The 27,926-nt window shown below is 26.5% G+C and overlaps 10 protein-coding genes across 10 annotated transcripts; 4 read left to right on the top strand and 6 right to left on the bottom strand. All coding sequences in view use genetic code 12, as the record gives it.

The window, feature by feature from the left end:
- Positions 1–844: 844 nt before the first annotated feature.
- Positions 845–3,466, top strand: KGF54_004422 (uncharacterized protein; the record flags this gene model as incomplete). The annotated part of the gene is made up of 1 exon (XM_051765119.1): positions 845–3,466. One exon carries the CDS (start codon positions 845–847, stop codon positions 3,464–3,466), a length of 2,622 nt encoding a protein of 873 aa, XP_051618464.1.
- Positions 3,467–5,872: 2,406 nt separating this feature from the next.
- Positions 5,873–13,522, top strand: CHK1 (Chk1p; the record flags this gene model as incomplete). The annotated part of the gene is made up of 1 exon (XM_051765118.1): positions 5,873–13,522. The coding sequence occupies one exon, from the start codon at positions 5,873–5,875 to the stop codon at positions 13,520–13,522; it is 7,650 nt and encodes a 2,549-aa protein (XP_051618463.1).
- A 119-nt stretch (positions 13,523–13,641) lies between these two features.
- On the bottom strand, positions 13,642–14,403 carry GCF1 (Gcf1p; the record flags this gene model as incomplete). Its single annotated transcript, XM_051765117.1, has 1 exon — positions 13,642–14,403. One exon carries the CDS (start codon positions 14,401–14,403, stop codon positions 13,642–13,644), a length of 762 nt encoding a protein of 253 aa, XP_051618462.1.
- A 547-nt stretch (positions 14,404–14,950) lies between these two features.
- On the top strand, positions 14,951–16,615 carry TCP1 (chaperonin-containing T-complex alpha subunit; the record flags this gene model as incomplete). The annotated part of the gene is made up of 1 exon (XM_051765115.1): positions 14,951–16,615. The coding sequence occupies one exon, from the start codon at positions 14,951–14,953 to the stop codon at positions 16,613–16,615; it is 1,665 nt and encodes a 554-aa protein (XP_051618461.1).
- A 272-nt stretch (positions 16,616–16,887) lies between these two features.
- On the bottom strand, positions 16,888–17,730 carry PCL2 (cyclin; the record flags this gene model as incomplete). The annotated part of the gene is made up of 1 exon (XM_051765114.1): positions 16,888–17,730. The coding sequence occupies one exon, from the start codon at positions 17,728–17,730 to the stop codon at positions 16,888–16,890; it is 843 nt and encodes a 280-aa protein (XP_051618460.1).
- Positions 17,731–19,950: 2,220 nt separating this feature from the next.
- On the bottom strand, positions 19,951–21,171 carry VCX1 (Vcx1p; the record flags this gene model as incomplete). The annotated part of the gene is made up of 1 exon (XM_051765113.1): positions 19,951–21,171. The coding sequence occupies one exon, from the start codon at positions 21,169–21,171 to the stop codon at positions 19,951–19,953; it is 1,221 nt and encodes a 406-aa protein (XP_051618459.1).
- Positions 21,172–22,132: 961 nt separating this feature from the next.
- Positions 22,133–23,569, bottom strand: ERG1 (squalene monooxygenase; the record flags this gene model as incomplete). Its single annotated transcript, XM_051765112.1, has 1 exon — positions 22,133–23,569. The coding sequence occupies one exon, from the start codon at positions 23,567–23,569 to the stop codon at positions 22,133–22,135; it is 1,437 nt and encodes a 478-aa protein (XP_051618458.1).
- Positions 23,570–23,828: 259 nt separating this feature from the next.
- GCD6 (translation initiation factor eIF2B catalytic subunit epsilon) lies at positions 23,829–25,505 on the bottom strand (the record flags this gene model as incomplete). Its single annotated transcript, XM_051765111.1, has 1 exon — positions 23,829–25,505. One exon carries the CDS (start codon positions 25,503–25,505, stop codon positions 23,829–23,831), a length of 1,677 nt encoding a protein of 558 aa, XP_051618457.1.
- A 153-nt stretch (positions 25,506–25,658) lies between these two features.
- On the bottom strand, positions 25,659–26,267 carry KGF54_004414 (uncharacterized protein; the record flags this gene model as incomplete). The annotated part of the gene is made up of 1 exon (XM_051765110.1): positions 25,659–26,267. One exon carries the CDS (start codon positions 26,265–26,267, stop codon positions 25,659–25,661), a length of 609 nt encoding a protein of 202 aa, XP_051618456.1.
- A 198-nt stretch (positions 26,268–26,465) lies between these two features.
- On the top strand, positions 26,466–26,943 carry CTR2 (low-affinity Cu transporter; the record flags this gene model as incomplete). Its single annotated transcript, XM_051765109.1, has 2 exons — positions 26,466–26,534; positions 26,590–26,943. 2 exons carry the CDS (start codon positions 26,466–26,468, stop codon positions 26,941–26,943), a joined length of 423 nt encoding a protein of 140 aa, XP_051618455.1.
- Between the last annotated feature and the right edge of the window lie 983 nt (positions 26,944–27,926).

The following is a 27,926-nucleotide window of genomic DNA, read 5'->3' as shown; positions in this document are numbered from 1 at the left end:
TTCAATGTTATTTAACTTGAGACATAATGGCTAACTAACCATCATTAATAAAGTATTTAGTTAGTGGGGAGTACTAATAAAAATTGAATAAAAAGAAATTACCACTTCGGGAAATTTCTTATATTGTGCTACCAAATTTTTTGCAATCAAAAATTTATACTGTAATATTCAGTTTTAAGTAATGTTTCTAACGGCAGTAATTATTATTTATTCCTTCCTTAACTATACAATATAATTTGGGCTGCATTATATAGATATATAACCATATGTTAGTTACCTTTTGTAGGTGGGGAACATAGTAGTTTATGAAATCTTTGCAACTATTGGAAATCAATTAGATCTATAAATCTTAGATATATAAAGAGACTTAAAAAGGGATCTGATTAATTTCTATATAGAAAGATACATTAAATCTATATACTAGCTTCAATATACCTCAAGTTAGACGTATTAAACTGTAATGTAAAACTTTTTTTTTTTTGGTTTTTTAACTTGATGCAAAAATTAAATTTAAATTTTCAAATGGAAATTTCCTAATTAAGAAATCTTATTAGATTTTGAAATGTAATTTTGTGTCTTCAATATAATACATCTTTTACAATTAAGATTACAAAACATTTTATACCAATTTAAGTATATTTCCTTAACTTGTATCTATTCATAACAAATATATAAGAATTTACATATTCCTAATTTTTTAAAAAATGCATAAATTTTGTAATCATATAACTTTTTCTAAGAAATTTTTGTTCATTACTATATCAAATCTAAATTTTTATTTAATTTTAATACCCAATTTATACCAAATATACCAATAATAGATTAGAGATTAGACTTAACAAAGATGTCTGACTTAAATTTAGGTCCTGTTGAATTACATAATATTAAAACATCATGGTCAAAAACTAATAAACAACAATTTTATAAGAAATTATATCCAAATTTATTAGATCAAAATAGATCATTAAGACAAATTTTCAATAATAATGAATCAATAGTACAAGAACATTCAAATATTTTTAGTGATTTATTTAATTTTGTTATAAATAATATTGAAGATAGTCAATTAATAGATGAATTTTTATATCAATTTGTTAATGAAAATCAAAGATTTTCAAATTTAGCTGTTAAATATTTAGAATCAATGGGTAATGCTTTAATTACTACTTTTAAACAAGTTTTAAATACTTATTGGACAAGTGTTTTAGAATTAGTATGGATTAAAGTTTATGTTTTTATTGCTAATTCAATTTTACAATTTGAAGAAGATATTGTTAGTGAAACTAATTCAATGAATGATGTTGAAATTCCTCCATTAAATATTCAAAGAAATTTATCATCTACAAAATCATCACCACAAACTTCAATTGAGTCACCAAAAGAATCTCCAAAGGAATCAATGACTCCAAAAATGAATTTTGATGTTAGACAAGGTTCAATGAAGACCAATAATGCTTTATTAAATCAATTTAATTCAATTGAAATTGATTTAAAATCAAATGATAAATACAAAGGTTTTAGAAGATCAATGGATGTTGCTTCATCACCAATTCAAGTTCAAATTCCAACTAGTGAAACTTTTCAAAAAACTCATACTACAACAACAACCAATATTTCATCAAATTTAAAATCTTTATTATCATCACCAATGGAAGATGATGAAGATTCTTATAATTCAAAACCAAGTTTTGATCCAAGAAGAAAAAATAAAATTACAAGATCAAGTGCTTCTTCAGTAAATGAACAAAAACAATTACCACAAATTCCATCACAAAAAGAAGAAAGTGATTATGAAAATGATGAATTTATAACTCCAAAACCAAGTAGAAGAGGTTCATTTTCAGAAAATTATCAACCACCAACTTCATTATTTACAAAATTACAATCAAAACAACAACAAGAAATTGCAGAAGAAGATTCAATTGAAGAAATTGTTCCAACTTTTGATCCAAGAAGAAGAAGAACTACCAACAAACACGAAATTGAAGTTCCATCACCAGAATCTTCAGAAGTTGATGAACAAGAAGAAGAAACTTTTTTCATTCAAAAAAACACACAAGAGATTGTACCAGAAAGATCATTACAAAGAGGTCCAATAACTGGTGGTACATTTGATTATCAGTCATTTGGTTTAAAAGGTTTAGCTCCAATTGTTGAAGATGATGATAATTCTTCAAAATATGAATCTGATGGTGAAAATAAATTAATTACTAAAAAATCTATTTCAAGTGCAGAAGAATCAAATTCAAGAACAAGTTCATTATCATTACATAATTCAGATTATAGATCATCTATTTCTTCTGGTGTTGATTCTAATTCAATGATGCTTAGTAAAAGTGGTGGTGGTGTTCCAACTCCAATTCATCATTTACATCAACAACAACATCAACAACAAAATCAACAACAAAATCAACAACAACATTCAAGACAAAGTTCAAGTGGTTCAGATGATTTTCAATTTAACGTTCCACAACAACAAAAAAATACTCATAAGAGAAATAATTCAATGTATTCACTTTCAAAAAGTTGTTCAGCTTCAGTTTCATCAATAAATTCTAATTCAAGAGCTTCTTTAGGGTTTATGAGATCTTCATTTATTTTGAAAAAGGAAATTGAACAACAAGGTTATAATCATCCTGAAAATGTATCATTACCTTCAACGCCAAAATTACATATTTCACAATCTACTACAACATTAAATAAACCACCAAAACCAATGTATATGCAAAATACAATGTCTTCTGCATCTATTAAAAATTCATTAAAAGGTCATCATCATGGAGCTTATATGAATTCTTCACAATCAATAAATAGATCAACTCAATCTTTTGTAAGTGCAAAAGAATATAATGATAATAATACTCCAATTCAACAACCAAAACAACAAGAAAAGAAAGGATTTAGACAAAGATTATCTTCAATTTTTTCATTAAAATCTTCAAATTCAAATTCTTCAACTACTTCATTACAATCTACAAAATCAACAAAACAATCTTTAGGTTCATCATTACCAAGAACTTCAATTCCATATGAAGAAACATCAAGTATTGCTCCATCATCATATTCCTATAATGCATATAATGCTAAACCTCCATTATCTATCAAATCAACAACAACAAAACAATCAACAATGTCATCCCCATTATTTACAACATCAACAAAACCAACAATATCAAATTGTGCAACTAATTTATCAACTTCACAAAAATCTATAAAAAAATCTTCATCTTCATTATTTGCAACTGATCCATCTCAAAATGCTCGTTATAAATATAATGGAACTTCAATAAATCAACAACATGAATGTGGATCAGTATATTCAGGTGATAGTTCAAGTTCAGGTTTCACAATTTTTAAAAAAACCGGTAATCCAAAAGATATAAAATTTGTACCTCCTCCAACTAGACATACTAGAAAAGGTAATAAATATAATGTTAAAAAAGTTCCATATAATGTATTTGCTTGAGATACAAAAAAGAACACTGGTGGTTTTTTTGAATTGGTGGAATGGATAAAAAAAGATACGTTTTTTTGTTTTTTAGTTCTATTTTTTTTGCTTAAGGTTTTTTTGGTTAGAGATTGTTGGTGAGATAGTTCATAACATCGTTGTTAGCCGAAGAGATATTAAGTTTTTCGTTGAATTTTGATTATTTAGATTATTTTAATTTTTCTAAAATTTTGATTTTTTTAAGTTTGTATTTTTGTTTTTATAAGTTTGTATTTAATTTGATATCTTTTTTATTTTAAATTTTACTAAAGTTGCAGTAACAATTTTTTTTTGATATTATCTTTAGTGTACTTTTAATCCTTTATATATATCCTTTTCATTCTGTCGTTTTTTTTTTCTCATTTTCTTTATAGATTCAATTAGATTCAATTAAATTTAGTTGTACAAGTTTTGACTAATATTTGACAATTTATAGGCTGTAATAATTGGTGATTTTAATTTTTGAACTTATTCATGTATTTGTGTTTGGTTGCAAAATTTAAGCTATATACAAATCCAGTGTCAATTTCCAAAGTCAATTTTAGTGTCCTGATTTTTTTCTAATTCTAAATTAAAGTATGTACAATATATTAAACCTTTAAAAAAAAAAAATTCTCTTAATAATACAGTTTTGTGTTATGATTTTAAATATTTTTAATTTTTATATTTAACCTAAATAGCAATCATGAATTTTTGAAATTTTAGCTTAATAAAGATATAACATCTCGTGTAACTATAAAAAATAAAATTTATAGCACAGACAGCAACTTAGATTAAGTTTAAAAGAACAGACAGTGTGTGAGACTTGTCTCAAACAAACATGAAGTTTATATGCGAGATAAGTAGAAGGAAGTTTGTGCTTAGGGGCTTCATGCTTCAAATTTACATTTTTCCATCTCTTTTACTTTTGATTGAATCTCTTGGACCTATTTATACAAAAATATATTTTTGGAGTACCGAGATTATACCGAGATTGCCAGGATTCCAATTTTCAAATGGACTACTTCCTTCATCTCTTAAATCATAGATATAATTTTTTTTTTTTTCTCCAGTTGAAATATTTTTTAATTCTTTGTTCAAATTCTATCACAAAGTCAATTGAAAAAAAAAATGGTGGCTAGTATTAAGTAAAGTGTATGGTTGGAATTGTATACAAAAGTATCATCAATTTCAAGTGATTAAGCTTAATTTCTACTCAAATCATAATATCGTTAAGGCAAATTTAATTCACTCATAAATAGCGTCAAACAAAAGTTATCAAATAACAATTGTTAACTTACTTCTCGACCCAAAATTAGACTATATCTTAAGGGCAACTCGCATAAAAAGTTGACGTAAATAATAAAAATCTCTTGTCAGAAAAAATTAGGGCGGAATTATTTAAATTTAGAAAAAAAATTAAAGTATTCAAAATCATTTGTATTGTTTTATTCCAAATTTTAAATTTAATTTTGATAAGATCATCAAGCAGCAATTTTATGAGATAGTATCATATTTTGGTCCTTCATTTATATATGCACTTGAATTCAAGCCCTTATTCAATTGATATTGAAAATTCATATTATTCGAAAGATCTTTGATTAAATTAATTAAATATTCGGAAAAAAAAAAAGTAAAAATTTGGAATTTGAAAATTTAAAGATTTCTCTTTCGTAAAATTATTTGATTAAATTTTAGGAGTTCCGTAATATTATATTTATTTTTGTCCCCTTTATTGTGATAATTCTAAGTATTCTATCTCTTTAAAAATTCTTTTGAGAGGTTTGATTTATTTAATGATAATAGACCATTTTCACATGAAAAAGATCTAAAATTTAAGACCATCAAACTCTTGTAACTTCATAAAGTTTTATTTAAATAAAAATCTATAACAAGTAATTGAGTATATTAAATAAATAAATAATATTATGTCAAATTGTTGATAGTTAAAAAAAATATAATAGTTTAATAGTTTTAAATAATATTAAATTTTAAGTTATTTAACATTTTGTATTAAAAAATTTAATTTTCTAAAGTTTAAATTTTTTTTATCAATTTCAAAAAAAACCATTAAAGAACCATTTATATTTTCTTTCAATTTACAAGAATTTTTAAAGAATTCATCAACTTATTCATATTTTAGATTTTCAATTACTATTTTTTGGGTTGATCAAACTTACAATTGACATTTGCATCTTAGTTTCAAGTTTAATTTCATTATATATTTTTTTCCATTCATTTTTTTGTAATTTTACAACCAAATTTATTCACTTGCATTTATTATAAATACAATTTAAACAATTCGTCATATCAAGGCGTGGATTATTAAAATTTAGTCTTAATCAATTTATATATACCCTCTTTTAAGAGGTAAATTCATTTTTTTTTCAAACAACAAAATACAATATGGGTTCTCCAAATGGTCAAAATTTATTTTTTGATAATATATCCCCAACAACTTCAATAAGGGGAGAAACAAGTGCTTCAAGTACAATAATAGATGATGAATATGACATATTACCAAATGATTATTATACAAAAAGGCCAAACTATCTGAGAAAAGCAACATTTGAATCAGATTATGCATTTGCAACCAATAATAATAAATCCATGTTATTACCAATGCAACATAAACATAATTCAAGTTCATCAATACTGGATAAATACTCAAATTTAAAATTAACAAATTCATTAAATACTGATACTACATTATTAAATTCAGAACCTCCATCTGCATTAAGTTTAAATTATTCAGATCCTGCTGCATCTAATTTAACAAAGCCTCCATCAGATATAAGTATACCAGATATTCCTTTAAATGATTATTCAATAGATCAAACATTAAGTCCCAATACATTTACTGAGTATAAAGAATCATTAGATATAAATCCTCATCAAAGTATTGCAAATTTATTTGATGAACATGAACTTATGTCAAATGGTTCTTCACAACAAAGTAATGATGATCATTCATCATTATCACTGGAAACAAGAGAAAATGTTGCCCTTAGTAAAACATCTTATTTAAATAATATAAATCATATAAGAGATCATTTAGATTTTTTAAATCAAAATTTAAATACAACAAAATCTCATAGAAATTCAGATTCAAAATATATTGATTTTTCAAATATTTTACCTGATACAGTACCAGGTTATACTTTAGTTAAACAATTTGGGAATATGAATTTTGAAACAAATTTATTATATCATGGTTTAAAAATAAGTGATACTGGTAATCTTGATAATGAAGATTTTCTGTGTAAATTAGCTAATCCTCAAGGTTCATTTGTAACAGTTGATTCAAATGTTATATTAAGATTATCTCCAAATATTTTAAAAAATTTATCATTATCAAGATTATTAAATGAATGGTATATTTTATCTGGTATGAATACACCAAAAACTCATTTATTATGGTCAAATGAAACTTTAACTAATGAATTTATTACTGACACCAAAAGACCAACACTTGATTTAAGTGATAAATCATTACCACCAACTTTACCAACCAATATACCAGGTGTATTATATCCAAAAGAAGTATTAAATTTTTCATTTCTTGGTGAAGAAGATATAAATTTTCCAAGAACTAATTCTTCTAGAGAACAAAAAAGAATGGCTTTGGTATATGAAGACTTTAATTATAAAACTCTTAAAGAATTTTTTTGTGATACAAGTGATCACGATGTGGAAAGGACCGGTTCTTTTTCATCAAATGGTTCTGCAAATGGTCATAGTCGTAGAAAATCAGCTACAAGTGCGGCATCAATGTCAAATGCATCAGGTTCAAATCGATCTGAAAGTATTGAACAATCAACTGGTGTCTTTAATGGTATAGGTCAAATTGGAGCTACAAGTTCAACTAATTCTTTGTTTAATAAAATAACTAAACAAGTTACAAGTTCACCAAAAACTCCATTGAAAGTAATTGAAATAATATCAGATATGATAAGTGTAGTTGAAACATTAGCCAAGATTCATGAAATAGGTTTTGTTCATAATGGGATAACAAGTTCAAATTTATTAAAATCAGAAGATAATCAAAATGATATTAAATTGACAGGTTGGGAATTTGCCTTTTGTTATAATGAAAATAGCGTTTATGGCTATAGGAAAAACCATCTTAATGAAATTCAAGAGTTAATACCATATATGGCACCAGAAGTTTCAGGAGTAGTTAATAAATATGTGGATTATAGATCAGATATTTATTCAATTGGTATCGTACTATATGAGTTATTATTGAATACTTTACCTTTCCAAGCAGATGATTCGAGTTCAATAGTTAGAATGCATGTTTTCCAAAAACCAATTGCACCTCATTTATTAGCACCAAATTGGATTTCTGAAAAATTAAGTTCAACTATAATGAGATGTTTGGAGAAAAATCCAGAAGATAGATACCTTGATTCTTATTCATTGCTAAGTGATTTAATGCTTACAAAAAATCATTATATTGATAAAGTAGGAGCATTAGGTGAACAAGTTTGGAATTTTTGGAAAAAAACTGGTGAATTTGATATCTACTTAAACAAAGAGAAATTTAAATATTCTAATAAAGTTGGTCATTCACCAATTATAAGTTTTAATAATAAGTTCATTGGTAGAGAAGATGTTTATAAAAGTATATTTGATAAATATCATAGTTCATTTGATAGTGGGATTAATTTATTTATGTTGAGTGGTGAAAGTGGAGTTGGTAAAACCATTATATTAAATGATTTAAGAGCTGGGGCAGTTTTCAAATATGATTTTTATTGTTTTTGGAAATTTTCTTGTGCAGATATTGGCAATTCAATATATTCATTATTACTTGATGGTATCAAAACAATTATTACTCAAATATTGGAATGTTCTGAAGAAATTCAAGATAGTTGGAAAAATTTAATTGTTAGTAATATTCCATTAGATTTAAGTATATTATTTTATTTAATACCTGAGTTAAGAAAATTATTAGGTCCAAAATATATTTCAATTTATTCACATAAACTGGGTTATAATACTCCAAACACTCCAAGAAAAGAAGAACAAACTTCAAGTTTAGAAGTTAAATTTAGATCAATCATTCGTTCATTTTATAGAGTTGTTGCATTACAAGGATTAACCATATTCATTGATGATTTACAATGGTGTACAGAAGAATCATGGATGTTACTTTGTGAATTATTTAATTTTGATCAAGAAGAAGATGATTTGAATTCAATGTCTTTGAAAATTATAGCTACATACACCACAGATGTCGATCAATTTCAAGAAAAGATAAGTACAACCGACAAAGAAAAACGTTTCAGGACACACATTGAAAAATCAAATATCAAATTAAATTATTACTATATACCGCCTTTGAAAACTGATTCAAATATAAGTGATCCAATTTTTTTCTTTAATCATCCAATCCAAAATAAAAATGATGAAACAACAAGTATGTCTTCAATGTATGATAAAAAGAAATCAGAAATTAAAAAAGTTGCAAATAAATATGATTTAGAAGGTAAAAAGTTTTATGACGTAACTGGTGGGAATATTTTATTGTTAATCTATGCTACAAGAATGGCAAGATTTTGGCAACATTGTTTTTATGTTAGTCATCCAAATTATGGAGAAGTTGTAATAGATAATATATCACCAGAAGTCTATGGTAAAAATAGAGAAGAAGTTGTTGTTAAATACTTGAATGCTTCAACTACTCCAGAAACTCAAAAATTATTAGAATTTGCAGCAATTATATCAAATGGTTCTAGTTTCCATCTTTCAGATTTAGTAGTTGCTGTTGCTTTACCAATGGAAAAAGTGTTTCAATTATTACACACTTTAATTGATGCAAAAGTTATAATACCCACAAGTACATATTATAAAATTCCATTTCAAGCATTATGTTCAAATGAGTCACCATTTGACTTGTCGGATAATAATGTATGGGAATTAGCATCACATTGTAGTTATAGATTTTTCCATGATTCCATTAGTGGTCACATTTTAAATCATTTAATGACAACCAACAAATTTAAAGAATATTCAAGATTATGTGCATTAAGGTATTACAAAACCATAAGTAAAGAAAAAACTTTAAATATTGGTGGATATTTACAAATGGCTGGATATTTCAGTGAATCTTACGAAGTTGCAAGACCTGAAGAAAAAGAATTATACATTGAAGTTTTGGTTCAAGCTGGTAGGTATGCCTCATCAACTTATAATATGAAATTGGCACAAAAATTATTTGAAGTGGTTGGAGAATTAATAGATGTATTGGATTCCAAAACCCAATTAAAATCAGTGTTGACAATTGCACAAAATCATTATTATTTCAAAGAATATGATAAATGTCTCGAAGTTATGACAAAATCTCAAAAAAAATATGGATTTGATAGATTAGTGTTCCTTCATCAGTTGGTGAAGTGTAAAATTCAATTAGGACAAATTGAAGAAGCCATCAATATTTGTTTTGAAAGCTTACCAAAACTAGGGATCAATATAAGTAAAGACGAAGAGAAGAACCAAAAAGAATTTGAACATATAAAAGCCAAAATTCCAGTTTCCGTACCAGAAATTAGAAATATTTTAAATAAAAAGAGAACTAATGACGCAAAAAGTTTGTTGATTTTCCATTTAATAACGCAAATACTATCACCTTTGGTAGTGTTACGCAAAAATGCAACTAGAAAATTATTAGTTGCACAAGCTATTCAATTAATTCACTCTCATGGATCATCACCATATGCAGCAATTATATTATTGGATTTTGCTGCTGATTTTGCAAGAGAATTTACTTCTTCAGGTCAATTAAAAGCAAAAGAATTGTGTAATGTTGCTATGACTTTAGTTAATAGAACAAATGATATTTCATTAGGTTTTACTAGAACAGTATATGAAATATATGTTTGTACTTTAGCAAATTATTTTGAACCAATGTCACAAGTTTTCAAATATTTTGAAATAAGTACAGAAACTGATCAAAATGATACATTATCAAGCTTTTCCGCATTGAATTTAGTATTAGAAACTGCTAAATTGTTTTTGTTGCTTGTTAGTGGTAGAGCCTATGAAGTTTCATACCTGTTTAAAAGAAGAAAAGCTCAAAGACCAAAATATGATGTACTGAAAGATCAATTATATTTATTTGATTGTGAAGATTTATTATTTGGATCAATTTCATTAAGTGAATTTCAATCTAGAAATGATTTTTCAAATGAATTTCCATTAAGTCAATTTTGTTATTATTCTGTAATATTAAATGCGATGACTTATGATCAAAAATATGATGAAGCTGTTGAATTAATAATAAGTAAAGTTCATAATTTAGTTGGTGATTATCCATTATTATTTTTCAGTGCTCATTATTATTTTATGACTGCTATACATATTGCTTTTTCTTCTAAAATGTCACCAGAAATAGAAGCTAAAAAGACTAAAATATTTGATGACATTTTACATAAGGCTAAGATCTGGTCTGCCAGTAATGAAGCAACTTTTAGTAACAGAGTTATATTTTTAGATGCATTAAAAGCTATAAGAGAACAAAATCCTGATAAATTATATATTTTAGATTTATTTGAAGAATCAATTGATCAAGGTACAAAAGTTAAAAATTGGTATGATGTATGTTGGGTTTGTGTATTCTGTGCCAGATGGTTAGTTAAAGTAAGTCACAATAAGAAAAGAATTATTCATTTTGCAACTAGAGCAATGGATATAATGAAAAGACTAGATTTTACTGAATATATTAAATCGTTGGAAAATGAATTTGGTAAATATTTTGAAAAAGATTCATTATACACTTGGGCTGGTTTGAACGATACTACAGCCACTAAAACAACCACTACCACAAATCATAAAGCACCACTTTATACAAAACAATCAAAAGCTGTTTTACCAATAAGTAATTCAAATCATGTTGACGACAAATTGAAATCTGAAATTAAAGTTAATAAAAATGCAAGAAAAAACAGACATAAAATTGATAAAAATTCAAATACAAATTCTCCATATGATTTAAATAATACTATACAAGCATGTTTAGGTATATCAGAAGCAGCAGATGAAAAATCAATTTTATTAGAATTAATGACATGTGCAATAAAATTAGCAGAAGTTGATTATGGAGTTGTTGTTTATGCTGATGGTGAACCTATAATTCAAGCTGTTGGATCTGCTCAACATATTTATTGTTTACAAGAAGAACCATTAAGTTCAAGAATTGATGTATGTCCTTATTCATTGTTAATGCACGTTTTGGAAACAGGTGAAACAATAAATAAAGAAGATGATCATATTGCTTTCGCAAACAGATTTGGTAAAGATTCTTATTATAAATATAATTCAGTGAGTACTGTTGTTTGTATACCTTTGAAAAATCAATTTGGAGTATTTGGTGCATTGTATTTAGAAGTTGATGATCGTAAAAACAAAAAGAAAGCTATATTTGATGGTAGAAAAAGAGATTTATTAAATTTGTTTTGTTCACAAGCTTCTGTTGCAATGGGTAAAGCTAAATTAATTTCACAAATGGAAATTGCTAAAATGGCAGCTGAAGATGCAACTGCTGAAAAAGCAAGTTTTTTGGCAAATATGTCACATGAAATTAGAACTCCTTTCAATTCTTTATTATCTTGTTCTATATTTTTATTAGATACTCCATTGAATTCAACTCAAAGAGAATATGTTGAAGCTATTAAAAGTTCAGCTATGGTTACTTTAAACATTATTGATGGTATTTTAGCTTTTTCAAAAATTGAACATGGTTCTTTTACTTTGGAAAGTGCACCTTTTTCATTAAATGATTGTATTGAAAGTGCTATACAATTAGGAGGAGAACAAGTTGTTGATAATGAATTAGAGCTTGTATTTTTCAATAATTGTCCACAAATTGATACTGTTACTGGTGATGTTACAAGAGTTAGACAAATTATTATAAATTTAGTTGGTAATGCTATAAAATTCACTACTCAAGGTCATATTATTATCAATTGTAATGCATTGGAATTAACTAGTGATAGATATGAAATTTTAATATCAGTTGAAGATACAGGTATAGGTATACCTGATTTATCACACAATAAGGTATTTGGAGCATTTTCACAAGTTGATGGATCATCAAGAAGAGAATTTGGTGGTTCTGGTTTAGGTTTGGCTATTTCCAAGAAATTAGCAGATTTAATGGGTGGTGATATTAAATTTGAAAGTGAAGAGGGAGTTGGAAGTACTTTTTATTTTACTGTTAGTTTTAATGTTAAATTATTTCAAAAACCTGAAATTCAATTACCTAATAAATCTGCTTTAATTATTAATAAATTAGAATTAACTGGTGCTGCACTTAAAAATATGTTACAATTTTTTGAATTACTGGTAAAAGATACTGAAAATGTAAATAAAGTCAGGGAAAAAGATCTTGCTTCTGATTATTTTTTCATTAATCTTGATGAATATGAAGAATTTAGTAAAATTGAAAATAAATTAAAAAAGGATGCAAAAGTTGTTATATTAGCACAATTTGGTAAACCACTTACTGGAAAATCTTCAAAATATGAAGCATTATTATGTCCATTTCAAAGAGAAAGAGTTGTTAGATTATTAAGATACAAAACTTATGAAGATCATAAACCTCAACAAATTACACCTGCATTATTAGCAGATGAATACCCATTAAAAATTCTTTTAGCTGAAGATAATTTATTAAATTATAAAGTTGCACTTAAATATTTAGAAAAATTAGGTTTTAAAGCAGATCATGCAAAAGATGGAGTTGAAGTTTTAGAGAAGTGCGATGAACAACTCGCAAAAGGTTTAAAATATGATGTAATATTAATGGATATTCAAATGCCAATAAAAGATGGTATAACAGCTACAAAAGAATTAATTGCCAATTATACCAAACAAGGTAATAAACAATTTTTACCAAGAATAGTAGCATTAACTGCAAATGTAGCAGGTGATGATCGTGAAAAATGTATAAAATGTGGTATGATTGATTTTATAAGTAAACCAATTTTACCAAATGAATTAAAAAAAGTATTGACACATTTAGGAGAAGAAGTTAAAAAGGAAAAACAATAGACAATAGACGTTAGATTTAGTTCATTTAATGTAATTTTAATTAGAAATTTATTTATTAGACAGTATTATTTAATATAGAATATTTACGTAACTTTTAAATGTAAAACTTTCTTTGGTAGTTATTCTTTAATTTGAAAAGTATAATTTTCTTTAAATTTAACTAATTCAGGATATTCTTTTAATCTTTTATCTTGCCATTCTTGTTGTAATTTTTTAATTCTTAATTTTTCATCTTCAGATACATCATATGAATTTTTTTCTTCAGTAGTTAAATTTTTCCATTTTGAAGCTAAAATTTTCATTGCTTCATTTGATGATTCTCCAGTTGGATAATTTTCACTAACATATTTTTGATATTTTGAAGTTGGACCAAATTTTGGTTTTGGAGTAACTTGTTTTTTTAATAATTGATTAAATTCTTTAGTTGCTTCTAACCATTGATCTTGTTCATATGATGGTAAATTATCAAAAGTTGTTCTTAATGTTGAAATTGGAGTTTTAGTGATTTTTGAATAAAAATTGAAAACTGTATAAGTTCTTGGATCTCTTAATGCTTGTTTAATTAATTTTTTTTGTTTTTCCAATTCTTTTTCCTTAATAGTTTTATCTTTTTCTGATTGTTTAGCTGTTTTAGTTCTTTCTTTAATTAATTTTTTAACTTTTGATTCATGTTCTTTTAATTTTGATTCTGTTTTTTTATGACGTGTTTTAGCTTGATCTAATTGTTTTTTTAATTTTTTTAATTCTGGTGATACTTTTGCCTTTGCTAAGTTGGTGCTGGTGGTGGTGAAATTTTTAAAACCTAAGGTAAGTGAATGGACTGGTTGTTGTTGTTGTTTGACCAATTGAACCCCAACTGGCCTTAATATAGTTTTAAACATCTTGGTACTGATAATTTGTGAAAAAACAAAAATAGTTATAAGTCACGTAAGTTTAAGTGGTTTGTTTATATTTTAAATTATCTTTTGTGTTTCAGTGTGATATTATAACTTGGTCAAATTGCACTACTTAGATTAACCAGCATAATATAATAATCATTCATTTAAGAGTACATTGATGTACTTTTATGCTTCATTGAAAGTTAAATCAGATGATGATTGAAATGATATGACTAGTACCATATAATTTAGTGGCTTTGCGACTACTTTAGTACGTGTTTACACCGTCTATGTGCGTTTATTTGTATGATTCTCGTATTAGAGTTGATAATAGATCAGGGGAAGTGTCTACATGAGTTAATTGATCTTTTAGTGATTCAATTGAGCTATTTAACACCACCTTCATACTACATTTATTTTGTTGTATACTTCAATCTTATCTTTTAATTCTATAGAATTCTTAAGTAGAGAGATCAAATTTTTTACAACACAAATATTTTTTTTTTGCAGCGTAAAACTAATAAAATAATACATCAATTACAACCAAAAGATGTATTCAAATGCTAGATCAGATACTTTGTTCTTGGGAGCTCAAAAAGTAAGTGGGGATGATGTAAGAAATCAAACAGTATTAGCTTCACAAACAGTTGCTAATGTAGTTAAATCTTCATTAGGACCAGTAGGATTAGATAAAATGTTAGTTGATGATATTGGAGATGTTACAGTTACAAATGATGGAGCTACTATATTGTCATTATTAGATGTTCAACATCCAGCTGGTCAGATCTTAGTGGAATTGGCTCAACAACAAGATAGAGAAGTTGGTGATGGTACAACTTCAGTAGTATTAATTGCAGCTGAATTATTAAAAAGAGCAAATGAATTAGTTAAACATAAAATTCATCCAACTACAATTATAACAGGTTATAGATTAGCATTAAGAGAAGCTATAAGGTATATCAATCAAATACTTTCACAAAATGTTGATACTTTAGGAAAACAAACTTTAATTAATATAGCAAAAACATCAATGTCATCAAAAATTATTGGATCAGATTCTGAATTTTTCAGTAAATTAGTTGTTGATGCAATGTTAGCTGTTAAAACTACAAATACAAAGGGAGAAGTTAAATATCCAGTAAAAGCAGTCAATATCCTCAAAGCTCATGGTAAATCATCTTTAGAATCTGTTTTAGTGAATGGTTATGCATTGAATTGTACAGTTGCATCACAAGCAATGGTTAAACTGGTTAAAAATGCTAAAATAGCATGTCTTGATATAAATTTACAAAAAGCAAGAATGGCAATGGGAGTACAAATAAATATAGAAGATCCTGATCAATTAGAAGAAATTAGAAAAAGAGAATATGGAATAATAATAGAAAGAATTCAAAAAATTTTAGCTAGTGGTGCAAATGTTATATTAACTACAAAAGGTATAGATGATTTATGTTTAAAGGAATTTATTGAAAATAATTGTATGGCAGTCAGACGTTGTAAAAAAGAAGATTTAAGAAGAATTGCAAGAGCTACTGGTGCAACTTTAATATCATCATTAAGTAATTTAGAAGGTGATGAAACTTTTGAATCACTGAATTTAGGTTATGCTGAAGAAGTCGTACAAACAAGAATTAGTGATGATGAATGTATATTAATAAAAGGTACAAAACAACATTCATCAAGTTCTATAATTTTAAGAGGTCCAAATGATTATTCATTAGATGAAATGCAAAGATCAATAAATGATTCATTATCAGTTGTAAAAAGAACATTAGAAAGTGGTCATGTAGTTCCAGGTGGTGGAGCAGTTGAAACTGCTTTAAATATATATTTAGAAAATTTCGCATCAACAGTTGGAAGTAGAGAACAATTAGCAATAGCAGAATTTGGAGCTGCTTTATTAGTTATCCCCAAAACATTAGCAATGAATGCAGCAAAAGATGCTTCTGATTTAGTATCAAAATTAAGAACATATCATGCAGCTGCACAAATGGCCAAAACAGATGATGAAAAAAGGAAAAAATATAAAAATTATGGTTTAGATTTAATTAATGGTAAAATTGTTGATGAAGCAACTGCTGGTGTATTAGAACCAACTATATCAAAAATAAAATCTTTAAAATCTGCTTTAGAAGCTTGTGTTTCTATTTTAAGAATTGATACAATGATTGAAGTACATCCTGAACCTCCAAAAGAAGATCCTCATGGTCATTAAAATTGATGAATAAGTGTGTAATAGAATAAATAAATAATAAATTGTTAGTCTTGTAATGACGGAGAATTTTGAGAATAACAAATGAATCTAGAATTTTATGTTAAACAAAAATAGTCTGTATTAAGATGAAACCCAAAAACTCAATCAATTGCAACAACAAAAGTTAGAGATACTTAAATTGATATTAATTGTCTATATTAAAATAAAACCTAAATCCTAAAATACCTAAAAACCTATAAAAATTTACCAGAAATGAAAATACCCCATTTAAATTAATTAATTATTCTAGAATTATTTAAATAATTCATCATTGACCTTTTTTTTTTAATAATTGGTACAATTTTTTCAGAATTATTAGATAAAGTAGGTAAATTATTTAAAGATTTATTAGCCAAAGGAATTCTTTCTTGATAGTCATAATCTGAATTATTAGTAATTGATGAATTAATAGAAGATAATGAATAATTTGATGAAGCTGTGGAGTAAGATGAATTTATTGAATTATTTGAATTTTTATAATTTTTATGAGATAATTTATAATAATTTAATTTTTTAAATGAATTTATTTGTTGTTGATTTATTAATTGTTGTTTAATAGGTAATAAAAATGGTTGTAATACTAAAATTAATTCATATTCATTTATTTTAAGGTTCCAATTTAAAATATCAATTAATTCTCTTTCTGCTAAATTAATTTCATAAAGATTTAATAAACCATTTGTATATTTTGTCCAATGTTTATTTAATGGTGATGAATCATTTAAATTTTTAGCAGCTATAATTAAACATGATAAAAATATACGATGTCTTGTAGTTTCCATTCCTACAGCATTTGCAGGTAAAAAATTTCTTAATTTATTTAAATAATATAATGTTGACATTAATGTTGGTGTTTGTACATTTGAATAATTAATTAAATTTTTAATAAAATCAGTTAATGAAATTATTGGATTTGAAATTATTTTAGTTGTATTTGTATTGGATATAATTGATGATGATGATTTTGGGGATTTTTTAACTTGAATTATTGAATTTGTTGTTGATACTAAGAAATCAATCATTTCTAATGATACAGGTTGTCTTGAAAATATTTTTAATGCTTCTTTATCTGACATTTTTGAGTTGTAGTTATATATATATATGTGAAATGTTAAGTATGGAAAGTAGTAAAACTTGTTGCAAAAGTTTGTGAAAAATTGAGTTGAAATTGGCTAATTAATAATTACTGCAAAAAAAAATTAAATGGGTATCAAGATATAAATTAAATGAATGGAAATTAAAAATGGTTTATTAAAAAGTCTTTGATGAAATGAAATTGTATTATATATGAATGAATGTAGAACTGATATATATAAATGATAAAAATTTTAAAATCTAGAAAATGATATGATTTTAAATAAGATTCTTGAATAATAAATTTAAAGATTTTCTATAATTTTAATTTATAACCAAATTAGGAAATCAAAGTTTTAAATCTTTTATATGCAGAATTTATTATGTAGATTTAATTTTTTATTATTTTTCAGTTTTTTTTATTCGCGTTTCATAATTTTTTTTTTTGTATTTTGTAACAAAGAAATATCATCTCTCTTTCTCCCTTTCAATTAAACCAAAATATTATTGAAAATATATGTAAGGAGATCTCTCTAAATAATAATAATAATAATATTGATTGTAAAAAAAATAATTTATTATATTTCCAATTCGTATCGGGTTCTATTCAACTTTGATCATCAGTATAATAATTTAGGGTTTATTGGTTGTGTCATTGATCCTCACAAACTCAATTGAAATAATAAGGAGTTGTTGTGATCTTTTTTGATTGTTCAAGAGATAAGACAAGATAGATATTCAGTTGAAGATTGATGCTGAGCTTAATAGGCTTATACTTTTTGAAGAAATTTCTTATTAAAGTAAATTTTAGAATATTGCTATATTACTTTAACTATTAGTCGAATTAAAATTTAATCAATAATGCATAATTAAAAGAGTTCTAAGTAACACAAATCATTAAGAAAAGCTTTAGTTATAATATTCGAATTTTTAGTTTTTAGAAGCTTAGAATTTAGAATTTTTTTAAAGTTTGAAATAAAGAACACAAGATTTACAATAGATTTTTCTTATAATAACTCTGATAAGTTTAACTTAAAATTAATTAGTCAAGACGTTTCTTGTTATATCACTGATTTAGATAAAAATTTAAATTATATATAATATTGACAAAGAAAAAAAATTAAAATTTAGATTGTCATAAATCTTTTTTACTTATCATAGTAATTCATTCATTATCAGAGAACGTTTTTTTTTTTTAATTCTACTGTACATCGATCAAATTCATCATTACATTACGAAAGGACAATTTTCTTTTAGTTTGATTAGATTAATAATATTAATTTAGATCTCTTTACTTTTTGCAAATATAATAAATTATTATAATTTTATAATTTACCTTAGCGTGTCTATTTTATTTATGTCAAAATTATTATTTAAAACAAATTTTTGTTATATATTATTTTGGTATAAAACATGCGTATAAAATAATTTATAAATTTTATTACGAAAATTGTTACGAAAATTATTTTGTATAGACACACACTAATAAATTATTAAAACTATAGCCGACATTACAATACTAGAATCAGCACATAGATAATATGTATATTGTATATTGTAAAGTAACTTTAGCCACTTATTTTCTCCAATAAGTTGTACCTCAAATCAATATACAAAATTGATTGGCGAGTCAATGTAGTATTCAAAACTTAGTGGCCATTCGCCTTTTAATATTGATCTAATCTTTACTTTACAACAACAGTACCTTACTAACGAACGTATGAAGAATTTGTAAATGATCGACTTTTAACTCATACTCAGGCGATATTAATGAAAATTGGGGTCAATTTCGTAAATATATTTTTATATTACAACTATTTTTTGCGTTCCTGTAAATTGTCAATTTTTGAAAGTTCTTAAAAATACATTGGTCTTACGACTACGTTCAATTTTGATGGGAGAAGCCGACCATAAGAATGTTGAGTAATAAGAGTACAGAGGGGATTTTGATTTGATAGGAACATAGGATTTACAAATTTGCTTTGGTTGTATTTCTTATCATCAAATTTTTTTACAACCATTTTTGTAAATATACAACAGATTCAAAATTTTATCACGGGCTGAAGTTGAGCATTTTTAAAGAAGCCCTTAAAATCTAGTAAGAGTTATTGAACAACCTTCCTTCAAATATTTTTATTTCTCTATTGAATAAATTATATAACAACTAACTATACCTACAAAAATAATCAAAAAGCTAAGAAAAACTTTTCTTTTACTTCTCCTTATAATCCAGCAGAATCAGGATAATAAAAAAATGCTAAAGCAATGATTAAATAAGTACATAACAACATAGCACCTTCTAACCAATTACTTTCACCATCTAAAATCACTAAATTTGTTATAAATACACTAACAAATAAAATAGCAGTTTCAAAAGTTGAAAAATATAATGACATTGGTACATCAATTGCCCAACCAATTAAAACCATGAAAGGAGTTACAAATATAGCAATTTGTAAAGATGATCCAACTGCTACTCCAATAGCTAAGTCCATTTTATCTTTCATTGCAACAATTATTGCAGTAACATGTTCTGCTGCATTACCAACAATTGGAATAACAATTAAACCAATAAAAGTTTTTGAAAGTCCAGAATTTTCAACAATATCATCAATTGAACCAACTAAAATATCAGCAGAAAATGAAACTAATATAGTAGTTATAGCTAAAACAGTTAATGCTTCATAAACAGATAAATGTTCATCATCTTTTGTTATAATATCATCATTTGAAATATTATGATCAATATCTGCTGAATTAGTTTCTTCAAATAATGATTTATGAGTTTTTAATGAAAAAATTAAATAAAATAAATAACAAAGTAATAAAATGATTGAAACTCCTCTACTTAAACTTAAAATTAATTCATCTGAACTACCTGGTTCTGGAAAAACTCCACTATTTCCCTTTGGTTTTGGTAAAGATGCATGAAAAGCAGCTGGAATTAATAATGAAGCAGTAGCTAAAGCCATTAAACTAGACATTGTTTGAGCAACAGTTTGATTAAAAGTTTGTTGAACTCTTGTAATTCCACCAGCAACAAAACAACAACCAAGAACTAAAAGTAAATTACTTAAAATTGAACCTAACATTGAAGCTTGTACAATTCTAACTTGATTTTCTTTTAATGCAATAATACTAACAATTAATTCAACTGCATTTCCAAATGTAGCATTTAATAAGCCACCAGCAGTTTGTCCAACATGTTCACTAATTTCTTCAGTTGCGAAAGCTAAAATTGAAGCTAATGGTATTATAGCAAAAAAATTAATCCAAAATTTTGCATTTGAATTCCAATTTAAATAACCTGCTAATAATCCAATAGGTACAAATATTAATAAATAATTAACTGGTGATGATTTTAAAGTTAATAATGTTGATTTTTTTAAATTTGTTATAAAATTTTGTTGATTTGATGTTCCTAATAATGGTAAATTACTCATGATTGTGATTGGTATTTGATTAAATTATGTCAAGAAAGTGGCTTATATTAACGTAGATTATGAATTGAGATTTAAAATTTCAGGTTAAATTATTATTATTTTGGTTTATTTTAATAGTACTAGTATTATATGTAATCTCAAGTTAAAGGTATTAATTTCTATTAATTTCATATATTAATATTTCTTTTAACTTCTTTTGTACTACTACACATTTAATTTCATTTTATATTTTTTATATTGCTTCATTTTTAAATATTTTTAAATATCTTAATTGGTCCTGTATACTAACCTTTTTTTGGTTTTTTTAGAATTTATGTACAAAAATTAGACGATTTTTAATTGAAACATTTTCTAGTGGTTATCTTAAAACATGTAAGAGAAAAAATTCAATTCTGTAAGGTACCGTTGACAGTTGTTAATTTTATAACAATAGTTGATTTAAAGTTTCAATGGCCTTGTAAAATCTCGATGAAATTAAGTGAACAAAAAAAATTAATAGCGCAAGATTCACTATTTTCACAAAGATCAAAACCTCTAGATTGAATTGAAGTCCAATTTTTAAAACATAGGTTAGTTGAGTATAATGAATTTCTGCTTTAAGCTTGAGATCTTTGAAAAAATTGCAATAAAAATTGAGACTTAAGTGGATTTGACGGAAATATGAAACAGGGGGTTTTTAGGGGCTTCAGTCATCATACATTTTATGATTAATGTTCTCCGACCATGACAATCGGCAAATATAACCAATTTTTTTCACTCTCGAATCTTGCTTTTTACTCTTTGCATTTAACAAGCTGGATAGACATTCAAAGAAAGTTGTAATGTCTTGAAAGAAAATATCTCATCAAGGCTATGGATAGGAAGAGGACCGATCAAAAAGCTGAGGCTTTCTAAGCCCTACAAATCTTCACAATATCAAATAAATTAACTTTTAATGCTCTATTTACAAAATTTCATCTAATTATTGTACCAATTCAGTCCATAAATAAGGTGTAAAAATAATTATAGCAGTAAATAGAACTTCAAAACATTCCCATATAGCTAAGGGAAAATTTATACCTCTATTAATAAAATTTAAATAAATTGAATAAAAAGCAACACTGAAAAAATGATTAAATAATAACATTGGAAATGGTAACATACCACTTAATAATCCAATTGGACCTGAAACACATTCTCCACCTCTTTGAAAATATCTAAAACATCCATATTGTAATATTTTTAATGCTTTTTTATCTGCTGCAAATAAGGAATATAATGCTATTGATAATGTGTTTATAACTGCATCCAAATTTTTTCTTTTCCTATGAAATATAGTAACTTTTTCTTTAACTTGATCGTAATCTTCAAAATCATCTATAGATTTAAAAAGTCTTGCTAATAAAACACAATCTGATATTCCAACAGTCATACCACCACCAGTTAATGGATGTCTCATATTTAATGAATCACCAAGTAATAAAAACCCCTTTTGATTTTGCTTTTTAGCTGATAAATATTGATTTGGCATTATTCTAAATTTTTTAAGTTCTAATGCAGATTGAAATGCTGGTAATGTTTCCTTTGGTATATTGGGGAGGACTTCATTTTTTAGGTATTTATAAACTTCATCATTTGCTGATGAAGGTGGTTTTGTTGATCTATATGCACATAATACTCTTGTTTCTGTTGGTGATACTTGGTATATTAATACTGGCGCATGGTTTCCTAATAATACATGACCTTTATTATTTTCTGGTAATTTTGCATTTTTTAAATATAATCCTATAAAGTAGGATCCTATAGTTGGTATATTATTTGAATATTGTTTTCTAAATTTTGAATATATTCCATCACATGAAATTACTAGCTTGGAGTAAATTTTTCTGGTTTTACCATTTTTTTCTTTAATTTCAACTCCAACAACTGTATCATCTTCATATATTAGTTTTGTCACTGTAGCTTCTAATGTATCATTTTCTTTTTTACAAACACTTCTTAAATTTTGAAGAAAATCTCCATGGTGAAACGCTACTCCTCTGACTCTTTTATCATTATCCCAGACTTCTTTGTTGATTGTATTGTCCAGTTTTAATTGTGTTTCTTTTTCATCTAATATATTTAATGGATTTGTAACTTCAGTAATTTCTTTTAATGGATAATCTATACTTATATGATGATTGAAATATTGTATATAGTATCCTGTGACATCAACAGCATCTATATTATTTATACATTGTATCATTCCTAACTCTTTTAAAGCTTTTACACCTCCTGGTTGTAATAATTCTCCAACAATTCTATCAGGTTTTGACCAATCTCTCTCCACAACCAATACTTTTTTACCTTGTCTTGAAAGTGCTGTGGATATACATGGCCCCACTACCCCTGCACCTATCACTATAACATCATACTTCATTGTGGTGGTTAATTTTTTGGTGCTGGTGTTTTGAGTCTTGATTTATTTCTTTATTTATATATATTTTTTTCACTATCATATGATTTTAACTATACGAGTTAAACGAAAAAGAAATATTGAAAAATCAGAAGATAATAATTTTGATTAAAGACAAGCTTTATAGACGTGAACGACAATTTGTTTATTAAAAACAAGTTAAGAATTGCATAGCTAGTCAATTAAGAGAGTGTTAGTTGTGAAAATGTTTCAGATCTGTATATTATTCTTCATCACTATCTTCTTCTGCCTCTTCTAACCATGTTATGAATTTTTTGGTTAATTCTCTGACTTTTGTTTCACCATTTGTAGACCACCACCTCAAAATATTCTCCTCTTCGATAATCTCTAAATCATATAATGTCTTTACCACACAAAATAGAACAACTTGATTATAACTTTCATCCAAATCAGTAATTTCCTCTTCCAATATATTCAATAAATCAACTTCACCCTCAGCTCCAAAAGTTTGTCTTTTAAACATTTTACCCCAATTTGTAAATAGTTTCAATGTTGCTTCTTGTGGTTTCAAAGTATCTGTAGATATAAAATCAACAACTTTTTTAATAATAGCTTCACTTGTAACACTTCTAACTTCATGATAATCAACATTCATTGACATACGTAATGTGTTCAATTCTAATAATGCAGTATCTATATCATGATTATTTTCAATAGCTCTTGAGACTGTGGCAAAACCTTCAATTGCAAAATCTTCTTCTGGTTCTGATAATACGGAGTTGGTGGAGAATCTTCTTTTGGTTTTTTTCTTCTTCATTGATGCTATTGAATCGTCTGATCCATTTATACTGAGTTTGTAGAAACTTAAAGGTTCTTTATCTATAACATGATGTAATTTGGTGTTGTCATCTACCACAGAGTCATCCCAAATGTATGAATTTGATATATCACAATTTTTTCCAATTATACAATTTCTACCAACCACCAGCTTTTTAATTGATGTTCCTTCACCAACTTGTGTATTTCTCCCAATCGCTGTGGAAGTACCTATCTTACAAGATTGTGCTAATAACACTTTTTCTTCTTTATATATATTATTAAATTCATATCCATATGATGTTTCAGATAAATTTGAATCAGGTACTAAAGGAAAACACCAACGTGCCAAAATATCTTTTGAAATTGAATCATAACTATTCCATCCAGTAACTCTTCCTGAATATTCATTACTTTGATAAATATATATAGTTTTCCTCAATATATCTGATGTCAACACACCTTTCAACATATCACTTCTTAATTCTTGGTAATCAAAATTATCTTGAAAAATTTGTGGCACCAAAGGAGTACAAACATCAATATGACAATCCACTAAATCATTACGTATTATAAATTCTCCATCTTCTATTAATTCTGGATCTATATCTATTGTCTTATCTATGTCTTGATAATATATACATTTATTAGTTTGATTTTCCATTATAAATGATGATCCAACAAATTTTGTTTTGCTGTTGGTTAATGCTATAGTCATCATATAATCTTTATCTGTTGATTTTTTGGTCTTATGATATGACCATATGGAATTGAAATCAATATTTGTAACTATATCTCCTGTCACCAATAAAAAATCTCCACTAATTATACCTCTATTATCAATATCTCTCATTACATCCCCAATGGATCTTGATTCCATTGACATTATGACGTTGACTTTCCATTTTGATTGCTTGATATACTGCTGTACTTCTTCTGATGTGACTATTAAAAAAATTTCATTGATTTGTGAGTTATTTAAGAATTCTAATGTGTATTCAATTAGTGGAACTCCAACTAGAGGTAAAAGACATTTCGGTTTTGATGAAAACGATTCTTCAAAGGAGTCCGTTAGCACTACTGCTTGGATCTTCTCTTGTTGTGTCTTGACTTTTGGTGGCATAATTGGTGATGATTTACTACGGTGTTACAGAATTTTTTCAAAAAAAAAAAAAGATTGCAAAATTGCAAAATTTCAAAATTATTCACGTATATCAAACTCTATAAACTATATATACAAGTGTATTAAACATCAGATTTACTACTCCTGAAGCTTCTATTGTTTTTTATTTTCTTTGTTTTTAGCTTCTTGTTCTTGAACAACTCTTTTCCATTCTGGAATTGGTTCTGGTTGATTCTTCTTGAGCTCTTTATCCTTCATTGACAAGAACAAAGTGGCTAAAAGTAAAAGTACTGATACCGCTTGTGCTACTACTCTTGATTGCACGAGCTTCTGGGACGTTGTCATGTACTTATCTCTATTAATAACAACCCAACTTCCGTATAAACTCAATCCCCAAACACCAATAATAATTTGATATTTATGATCATTCAATTTTGTAACTATTTTATCGGATAACGGTAATGAATCAAATTCTTTATGTTTTTTCAATATTTCATTGTTATTATATTCAGATTGGTGCATTTTTTTGTCAAATTCCCAAGAACCTTGATCTGCCCAAAATGCACCTAATGCGATAGTTGGCATTGTTAACATGGCTGCTTTAACACTAGGACTGAAAGAAGCAAATGTTTGGGGTCTTTTAAATTTGAAGAAGGAGAATACACCTGCTGATAATGCACCACCATAAACTAAACCTTTAAAACCTTCGGACAAAACATAGTTCATATGAGCATTTTTCTCATCGTCTGATATAATCTTCATTTCCGATAGAGTGTTTGAGTGTTTACTATAATGGTATTTGAGCTATGGCTTGTGTTAGTGTTAAGCTATTTGATGATAATCTGTTTAAAGTATTTTGTGAAATGAGATAAAGCAAGAAACAAAAATCGGAATATTTTATATTTCGCTCGGAAATTTAAAATTGATTTTATTCTATTTGTTCTATTCTTATCATCCAAAATGCATGGACAAACGACAATGATGCATGAAATGCCAATGCCAATGCCTGAAGATAGATGTTCAATGAATGTATGTGTTGCATGAACAAGCTTTTTGAAAAGTTTCTTTTACTAACTAGTCATAGATGTTGTTCACCTGGGATTGGCATAATGTTTGTATCGTATATAAATGGTGGCATATAAAAACGTTTCCAGGTTTTATAATTTCATTAATAGCAGTTACTTTATTAGCATCACTTTATGAATTAATCAAAAAATGGTTTAGTCAATGGGAAAGAACTTCTACCGCTACAATATCAAGATTCAAATTACAAAGAGCTTTACTCTATGGATTTCAAGTTTATTATTCCTTTTTATTAATGTTAGTGTTTATGACTTATAATGGTTGGTATATGATTGCAGTTGCTGTTGGAGCTGCTATTGGTAATTATCTTTGGGGTGGTATGAATGAAAGTTCAAGAAATTTAGCTTGTCATTAATTTATTTTGCTTATTGAATATACGGGTTATTGGGACTGACATTGTCTTTAATTTGCTCTTTCGCGAGCTCTTTGGTTGTACAAAGTTGTCTAATTCTATTCCTTTTTGCTGAAACCTACGCAGATCAAATGATATATCATGAGGATGCACTTAATTTGTTTATTTATTTACTCTTTGAACTAGAATCATTAGCTTGAGTGGAAATTGCGATCTTTTAGCTACATTTAATTTATGAGACCAGTAGGTCGAACACGACAATCTCAAACTAAAAAATTCTTTCTGGTATCGTATATTGTTTGATTTAGATCTCAAATTCAGGTACCTAACATTCATAAAGTTCACACATACTAAATAGTTAATCGTATATTAGCAGTTAATTGTGAGTTTCAATTTGTCGCACAAAACTTACTTTTTTTTCAGTTTCACATTTTACCCAGTATGTATGTTATCTTTTTTTCATTGAAAAAACTTGAACAAAACAAGCTTGTCAAATGATTTCGTCCTTAATATTCAATCAAATATGAATGTAAAACTTTACAGTAAAGCAGGAGAGAAACAAGTATGAGAATTAACTCTTTTATTTCTTCTTAAGTCCCAGGACAAACTACATCACTGGAAGTAACGCAATTGGCCGTATTTCCTATCCTTATTTAAGGTAATTGTGATTTGATGGATCCAGTCAAAAAGAAGAAGCTTCTTGCGTTCAAACAATGGGAATAAATTTGTGCATATTTTGAGTAGGAGTACATAATTTGAAGCGAAACAAATTATACTTGAAGTAGTTATGAAAAAAAAAGTTTTAAAAGTTGTCGTCAAATTACTGCAAATAATTATTTGATAATATTTGAAAAATACTACCAGAACATATTTAAATAGCACGATTAAAAGTCTTGAGATAGCTATGCATCTACTGCACTATGTGTTGCAAAAACATAGCAATCTTGAGGTCAGGGACGAGGTAAAAAAACATATTTTTATTGTAT

This window comes from Candida jiufengensis (assembly GCF_024610255.1).
Source record: "Candida jiufengensis strain CBS 10846 chromosome Unknown scaffold1, whole genome shotgun sequence".
Taxonomy (NCBI): Eukaryota; Fungi; Ascomycota; class Pichiomycetes; order Serinales; family Debaryomycetaceae; genus Lodderomyces; species Lodderomyces jiufengensis.
Note: the sequence above shows the minus strand (reverse complement) of the source record. Positions and strands in the feature narration are given on the sequence as shown.